General features: G+C 42.4%; 1 protein-coding gene across 3 annotated transcripts in view; it reads left to right on the plus strand.

Moving 5' to 3' along the window:
* The window catches only part of LARGE (like-glycosyltransferase), a 692,738-nt gene that overhangs the window by 581,522 nt on the left and 102,228 nt on the right, over positions 1-8,988 (plus strand). For all 3 annotated transcript variants that reach the window (XM_011978982.1, XM_011978983.1, XM_011978984.1), the window contains exons 8-9: positions 1,148-1,260; positions 3,723-3,848. In XM_011978982.1, the coding sequence (XP_011834372.1) occupies positions 1,148-1,260; positions 3,723-3,848 (239 nt within the window). The remainder of the gene's footprint in view (positions 1-1,147; positions 1,261-3,722; positions 3,849-8,988) is intronic.

Genomic DNA, 8,988 nt, shown 5'->3' on the forward strand with positions numbered 1-8,988 from the left:
TCCCAGGTTCAAGCGATTCTCCTGCCTCAGCCTCCCAAGTAGCTGGGATCACAGGCATGCACCACCACACCCAGCTAATTTTGTATTTTTAGTAGAGACAGGGTTTCACCAAGTTGGCCGGGCTAATCTGATGTCAGGTGATCCACCCTCATCCCCTCCCAAAGTGCTGGGTTTACAGGCGAGAGCCACCACTGCACCCTGCTGTTGTTTTAGCGTTTTAAAAAATACAAAAGGGTATCAACAATGGGAATTTCCCTCCCTAAACAACCCTCCATTCACCCAGGTCCCTCCCACAGAAAGTAACCAAGAAAAGATATCAAGAAAGAGGAACCGCCTCTTATTATTCATTTCTTATGAGCTTACAGGCTTCTGGAGCTCACCTTAAAGACCCGGCGTGGGTGGACCAAAAAGACCCCCTTGAAATCAGGAAGACTGAGACAGGCCCATGTGGCTTGTCAGTAATCATCAAGCAAATTGGCAAAGCCATACCCAGAATAAAGTCACAGAGGAGCTGCTTTTTGTGTGTAGGGATAAATGGTATACGTCGTGCAAATTCCACCTATCAGCTCAACCTAGTAGGTGGTCATATCTCTGGGGAAAAACACAGGAGAACCTAATACCTATAAAGAATGTGCTCTGTATCCAGTGCAGAGCTAGAATCTTTTTTTCATTATTGTGGTGAAATATACGTAACAAAAGTTTACCGTGTTAACCATGTTTACACATATAGTTGAGTGGCATGAAGTCCATTCACACTGTTGTGCGGCCACCACCACTGCCCATCTCCAGACAATGCTAGGCTCTCCCTGCCCTCCTCACTTACTCCTTACAACAGTCCTTTGAGGCCTGCATGACCAGTCTCCATACAATGAGGAGGTCCCAGAGAGATGGCTTCACATCTCTATCAAGTAACTGGTAGGTCCTGGGCTTGAACCCAGGCATATTCATCTCCAAAACAGGTGCCCCATACTGTGGAGCCTCACTGGAAGAATTTTTGGAGGGAAGATTCATCTGCAGCAGTGCATAGGCCTCTGCATAAGACAGTCATCCCCGAGAGACTGTGGCTGTGCTGTGAGTAGGCGTGCCTAGGTCTCCATCTTACTTTCTTATGTTTTAATTTTCTCTTTTATCCTGTGCTGTGGCCCAGGGGTGATCCTGTTACTTCTGGATAAGCTGCGGAAGATGAAATGGGAGCAGATGTGGAGGCTGACCGCAGAGAGGGAGCTCATGGGCATGCTGTCTACATCCTTAGCTGACCAGGTGAGTGGCCAGGTCCGAAGGTGCAGCTCTTCCTGAGTGCACTGGTGCTGTTTCTCAAGGAAACTTAAAAGTCAATCGGTCTGAATGGTTTTCTATGTGTTGTGTGACCCTGTATGCTCTGATACAGCTGCCTTATTCTTTCCAGTCTAAGACAGCAGCTCAACTCTTTAGTGCCTTCCCTTGTTCATTCATTTGTTGGTTCAGCAGACTCGCACTGAGTACTGTGTATACCAGGAGCCAAGTTCAGAAAAAGGATGACAGAGATAGACGAAGGATGCAACACTTGCCCTCATAGAGCTTAGAGTCTACTGATGCAGACGTATAAGGAGATGTTGATGCCCTCTTCATCGCCAGGTGGAGTGCATAGGGCCTGCTCTCTGGGACCCCAGAATGCCACAGCATATTTCTCAGGCAAGATTTCACTTGCCTTGCTGGCAGATAGAATCTAACTGTTTTTTTGAGATGAAGTCTTGCTGTGTCGCCCAGGCTGGAGAGCAGTGGCACGATCTCGGCTCACAGCAAGCTCCGTGTCCCAGGTTCATGCCATTCTCCTGCCTCAGCCTCCCGAGTAGCTGGGACTACAGGCAACTGCCACCACGCCCGGCTATTTTTTTTTTTTTTTTTTTTTGTATTTTTAGTAGAGACGGGGTTTCACCGTGTTAGCCATGATGGTCTCGATCTCCTGACCTCGTGATCTGCCCGCCTCGGCCTCCCAAAGTGCTGGGATTACAGGCGTGAGCCACCGTGCTCAGCCCCAAGTCTAACCTTTAATCTAAGCCTTTTACTTAGATGCTGCACTAGTGTCCCTTTATTCAAGGGAAATGCACTTAAATAGAAAGGATAAACTGCCAGGAAACCACCTTGCTATGTAGGCAGCCTCAGAAACTCCACCAAACTGTTAGCAAATATTCATTTTTATTTATTTTTATTATTTTATTTTACTTTTGAGATGGAGTCTCGCTTTGTCACCCAGGCTGGGATGCAGTGGTGCAACCTCGGCTCACAGCAACCTCCACCTCGTGGGTTCAAGCAATTCTCCTGCCTCAGCCTCCCAAGTAGCTGGGATTACAGGCGTGCAGCACCACACCAGGCTAATTTTTATACTTTTAGTAGAGACAGGGTTTCTCCACGTTGGCCAGGCTGGTTTCGAACTCCTGACCTCAGATGATCCACCCGCCTCGGCCTCCCAAAGTGCTGGGATTACAGGCATGAGTCTCTGCACCCAGCCAACAAATACTCATTTGGTAAAAACCCATTCCTCATGTTGACGTCCTAGGAAAGTCAGAGGGCTCCAGTCTTTGACTTTGAGTCTACCAGAATCACTTTTTTAAATTTTCATCTTCCTGTGGCACTGATAGCTGTCTTCAAGCACGAAGATGATTTCTCTGAGTTTTCTGCATTTCACCCTTTCTTTTTCATCCAAAGAGCCAGCTCACTCTGCATGTTTTTGTTCCAAGTGCAATTTCCTGGTTCGTCGAATGCCTGCAAAGTTTCATAATACGGAGGAAACAAGAAACCCTGCATGATTACTTTACTATTTTTTAAAGCATTATTATTCAGTATTTCCCAAGCAGCTAGAAACTGATTTCCTTTTTCGAACATGAGATAGAGTATAATGAATGAGTTTAAGAAAAAAATAATACCCAGGTAGCTGTTTTAAACCTGAGGGGGAAATCGTCCACCAGCCTCATATTTCAAGTCGGGTCACCGTGACTTGAGCGTGTCCCCCAAAGCTAGCAATTGTGTGCCCGTGTCCAGTGAGGATAGTTTATTCAGCCATCTTCTGCCACGAAGGCCCATAATTCACCTCCCGGCGCCACCTGTCAGCAGCTAGTTAATAAGTACGGCCTGGTGCAAGAGCTTGGAAAAGAGCCCAGAAAAGGTAAAACCTCCCTAGACAAGTCAGAGTTGGATTTTGAAACGGAGAATGCATATCCTGGGCACCATGGCCTGCAGAAATCCAAGGAGCATCCATCACTGAGTCCACCGCAGGCCCCAGGAAGCACTGCTGAGAGGGAGAATCTGTAATTTGTCTCAGTCCCTGAATGAGTGGGGCTACTTGTCATCATGCAGTTTCCTCTCCAGGAGGCTCAGGATGGATAACACAGGGCTCCTGCCTAGGAGGCCAGAGGGGAAGGAGACTTCATTTTTCATATGCCAGCAAGGGTAGGGAAGACACCACATGTCTGCACGTGTGAGCTCACTGGATAGGGCTTTATGAGACCAGCAGGACTCTGGAGCTTCCAGTCAGCCTGGGGCATTCCCCAGTCTCTATCCAAACATTATTGCTTGGTTCCTAGAGATAACAGGCAAGAGAGATGCCCCACAGTGCGAGCCAGCCTGTGTTCAGAGCAGGCGGTTCAAGAGAAGCCCTATCACAGGGGATGCAGTGCCTTGAGAGCCAGAATGGGCAGCTGGACCATCCGATTGTCTTGACTGTGTCTTTGGCTTTCATCCCTCAGGATATTTTCAATGCCGTCATCAAACAAAACCCCTTCCTTGTGTACCAGCTCCCCTGCTTCTGGAATGTGCAGCTGTCGGACCACACCCGCTCCGAGCAGTGTTACAGAGACGTGTCTGATCTAAAGGTAGGGTCAACACAGGCACATCCCCGGAGGTAGGGTGAGGTGGGCTGAGGGGACCTCTCAGGGGCATGGATGGCTAGGAGATTTATGTGCGATGTGGTGAGAGAGATAAGGGCACAGGAGACCAGAACGAGTATGCTTTTCATCTTTGTGGGGTGTTGGGTTTTTTCCACCCTTATTTGGGCTTTCTGGAAAGCCTAAAGCCTCCTGGCATAAGAACCAGCTTGTGTGGTTATTATTCTTACCATCTGCTGCTGGCTCTTTTGGTTCATGTCAGCTCCCCACATCTATTCATTCAACTCAAGCAAAAACATTTATTGAGGGCCTGCTCTGCCAGGTGCTGTAGATGTGGATGTGAATAACTAACCTGCTTCCAACTCATGTATGGCTTGGAGGAGGACAGAAATGTGCAAAGAAGTAGGTATTTAAAAAAGGACAAGTGCTGTGACAGGTGTGGGTGTGTGAGTGGGGGAGATGCAAGCATAAATGTCTCATTCTTCCTCACAGAGGGGGGACAATGACAGAAAAAGCCTTCATCACCACTCTGTAGGTACCAAACACTGTGGATGGACCTGGCTATAGAAAGAGGAAGAAGACAGGGTGTATTAGTCATCTACTGCTATAGATAATGCTGCATAACAAGCTTTCTGATATTGGCCTAAATCAGCAACCATTTATATAGTTGATGAGTTTATAGGCTGGTTGGATGGTTCATTTTTTTACTACTTTAACAGAGTATCTGTGGTCTGCTTCAGATGGGACAGCTGGTGACTGGGGCAACTTGGCTGTCCTCTAGTGTGTCCTCTGTCCCTTCAGCAGGCCAGTGTGGTGTCTTCTCATGATGAAGCAGAGGTGGCAGAGGAAGCCTTAATACACAGGAGGCAACTCTGAGTCATGGTTGCTAACATCCCTCATTGGCCAAAGTAACCATATGGCTGATCCCGTATGATTACTTTTGAGTAAGGAGTGTGAGTTAAGGAGTGTGTCAGAATTCCCTCCCTACAGTGGAAAGAGTAAAGAATTGACCACAACTATTCACAGAACTATTCACACAGAACAAAGATTTCAACACAGGCCTGTCTGACAGCAAGGGCATTTGCCTCTCAGGTTGTATCACGGAGGATTTAGATACATGCATCCTTAAAGAGTTTGTTTCATATGAAGTTTATATCCATTGCAAGTTCTAAAAAGGAAAAAGGATTGCAAAGCTGGCTTTTCTAATAAATTAGTCTTTTCTACTTGGCTTCTGTATTATGTCTTATTTATAGTCATAATGCATGTTAAATGTGGTTTTCTGCTTTTCATTTGTTTCATATCATAAGCGTTTTCTGGGTGAGCCACATGGTGTTAATGAACATTATATCCAATAGTTAATAGACTATTACCTAGCCACTCCCTTGACCTTAGTTGTTTTCAAATTTTCATAAATATAACTTATATCTTAATTAACAGGTTTGTCCATGAAGCTCTTCCCTCCAATATTGTTGTAGCTCGCCTTTCCAGGCGAGAGGCAGGAGGCTGTGATAGAAATCAAGCTCTTTAAATTCTCTTTAATAACAAGATTTGATGAACTACTGGGTTGGTGAACACTATTGTTGCTGGAGGGTGATGTGCCCAGAGAGGGCATGGAAGCTCCATACCCCCGCTCAGCCCACACCCCCATATTTTGCCCTATGTACCTTTTCTCTTTGACTGTTCCCAGGTTCCATCATTGATAATAAACTGGTAAATGTAAGTGTTTTCCAGAGTTTTAGGAGCCATTCTAGTAAATTATGGAACCCAAGGAGGGGATCATAGGAATCCTTGATTTACAGCAAATCTGTCAGAGGACAGAAGGCCGGGACTTGCAGCTGGCATCTCAAGTGGGCCACCTCATGGGACTAAGCCACTAACCCATAGCATCTGATGCTTTTGTCAAGGAGGTAGTGTCACTGTTGTATTAAAGTATGGGGACCCAGCTAGTGTTGGAGAACTGGTCATTGTAGGAAAATAACCCCACAATATCTGGCATCAGAAGTCTTCTATGTGAGAGTATAGAAAAACTGGTTTTTCTCAATAGGTAGCTGTATGATTTATAGTGCAAACAAGGGAATGCTATCATGGGTTACAGAGGGACAATAGGCCAACAGGCAAAACATAGAATTATTCTGTTGACATACTATACATAGGACCTTAAGCCCACAGGAAGAAAGACCTCACATAAAGGCCTCACATAAAATCAGGATCCACAAAGAGTATTATCCTCGGTGGATAAACAGTTAATAAAACTCAGAGTGTAGAAGAAGACAGTAGAGGTTGTTGTCTGTTTCATCCTTGGTTTTAGGTAGAATAAGGGGGAAATGTTTCCTTTGAGATTTTATTTTAAGCCTATGCCTATATTATTTCGGGGGCTGAAATTACATGTGTGGGAGCAAAAATGGAAAGAAAAAAGTAAAAGATTTGCCAGGTACCTGGCAGAAACTAACATAAATCTGATCTAGAAGAATATTCTTAAAAACAAGTCTTCAAAATTTTTTAGGGGAAGTTACAAGGAAAGCAAGGTTCTCAGTTAGGAATCACAAAACACATAAGGAAGTAGGCTACCCTGAGAAAGTGCAAAAACTGAAGACTGGAGTTAAATCTGAAAGACTGCAAATATTGGACTTATCAGATATAAAACATAAGTATTTTTACTTACACGTAGGAATAAAAAATGAATACTGAAAGTAGGATGAAGGAATAGTAGATTCTCAAAAAAATGAATAGCCCTTTTGGATTAAATAGTATTTTTAGAAGTGAAAGATATAATTATTGAAATTAAATGGATATGTCAAGCAATAGCTTAAACACAGTTGAAGAGAGAATTAGTGAACTGGAAGAGGTATAAGAAATTACCCAAAATTCAACACAGAATGAAAAAGAGATAGAAAACTGAGAAAGAAGCAAAGAAATTGGGATATGTCTCATTGGACTATCAGAAGGAGATAATAGAGAAAATTGGAAGTGAGGCATATCTTAAGCATGCCAAGAAACAATAACAGGTTGTATACCTATAAGAATAATCTTTCAAGCATAAGATAACAAAGAGAATTTTCTGCAAACACGCAAAGAAACTTCTAAAGTATTGTCAGCCTTAATAACGAAGAGATTCTCTCTAAAAGAAAATTATATTTATTCTGGAATAGTGCATTGCAATGGGAATATACATGCCATAGCAAACTATGTGCATACCCAGGGAGGTAAAGGAAGGGAAAGGTTTTTAAAGGAAAAATGAAGAGGCTTTTATAATTGGAGATAATTATCTTTGGCCAAAGGATCAGTAACAAAGTTGACACCAGTCCAAGACTGGAGAGGCAGTTGCTGGGCAGACATGCCTGCCAAAGTTTTTATTTTGTGTGTGTAAAGTTACAATGGCATTTGTGCAAGATTGTGGTTTTCACGGAGTCTTTTGTGATCATTCTCGTTACCAGACACTTATGTATGAAAAGCCTATCTCCATGGCCTTCCTGGTTCTGTTTGTCAGGGTTTTGTTAACACAAATGACTCCATTTTTATTTTGGCAACATTCACATTTCACCCTTTTGATCAAGATGTTTCTCCAAAAGTGTCACTGATCAATCATCCTTTAGTTAGGTTTTCATGTCTTTCAATGCCAGGATGGACCTCTCCCAGGTTTCTGGTCTTGTTTCATATTGGAGAGAATGAATGGCAGCTAGGAGTCAATGTCAAAACCTTTTTAACCACATTTGAGCTTAAGTTTAAGCTTGAGGAGGTTTAAGCGCGGTGCTCCCTGGCTGTCTACTTGGAGTCTGTAATTAAGTTCAATTTTGTCTGTTCCATAGGCCTATGTTACCATCTCAAAGTGCTGGGTTAGCATTATACTGTTAGGATTTGTACTTCTATAAAAAACTTGAACAAGTAACAGATACAAAATTAAAGAAGAAAATGCAAAGTAAAATTAATAGTGATGTGACAAGAACAATTTGCATAGGGACTTTGAGCAATAAACCTAGGCTTTAAAGACAACCAATTAAATAAACAAAATGACCATTAACCTACCAAGTGAAAAAGGTGGGTATTATTGTATCATTATGACATAGAGTCTTGTTCTGACATCTTGCAAAAAGCTATCTACAGCATGGAAACAATCAACTCTCATCCTGGTTTGCAGTTTGAATGTCTCTGGTAATGGCATCGGGCAGTTTAGTGAACTTTGTGTGGCCCAGACATCAGGCATGAGACTTATTTCTTAAAATTCATCTAGTTTCAGCTTATAGGGCTTCCAAAACACAGAAATTGCCATTTTTGGTAACTGCATGGAAGAAAGTAGGATTGTAGAAATCTAGAAGAGTTCTATAGGCAAATAACAAATAGCAAATTGCTCTATAGGCAAATAACTTGAAAACAGTGCACACAGCTATCATCTAATAACAGTTGTATTCTAGCTTTTCTTTAGCAACATAACTCATGTCTGCATTTTTTTCTTTAAATCATAGCCATATGGTAAATTTTCTATTTTGTTGTGGTTCTCTTTTATTGATGGGCATGCAGTGAGTGTTTCTTGGAAATGATCAATTTTTATTAAAATATTTCTGGAAGAAAGAAAAGAAATATAACGTTTTCTTCCTACAGTGATATTGACTTTTCCAAAAATAGAGTAAGACAAATTTGTTTCTAAAATAAATTTAGTTTTTATCAAATATTGCCTGCAAGAATAGTGATTTGACCACAGAGTAATCTCAGATCTAAAAACCTTTTGAAGCTAAGCTGGTGGCAAGTGCCTGTAGTTCTAGCTACTGGGGAGGTTGAGGTGGGAGAATTGCTTCACCCCAGAAGTTTGACATTACAGTGAGCTGTGATTGTGCCACTGTACTCCAGCATGGGTGACAAAGAGAAACCATGTCTCAAAAAAAAATAATAATAAACATAAATAAAAACTTCTTGAGGTTAATAAGATAACCCAAGACAGACTTTAGGTTATATTTACAGTCCTAAGATTCCTGGACCTGCCAGGAATTGATAATTTTTATTCATTTACTATAAGGCTGAGAACCCTAGAAGTCAGGCAGTTTATACATATTCTCGGATATGACATTTCAGTCAAAGCCTTGATAATATAACAAATTGTTTCCATTGTATCCTGCTATAAAGAGAGGGTAATTTT

This window comes from Mandrillus leucophaeus, unplaced genomic scaffold (genome assembly GCF_000951045.1).
Source record: "Mandrillus leucophaeus isolate KB7577 unplaced genomic scaffold, Mleu.le_1.0 Scaffold2, whole genome shotgun sequence".
Taxonomy (NCBI): domain Eukaryota; kingdom Metazoa; phylum Chordata; class Mammalia; order Primates; family Cercopithecidae; genus Mandrillus; species Mandrillus leucophaeus.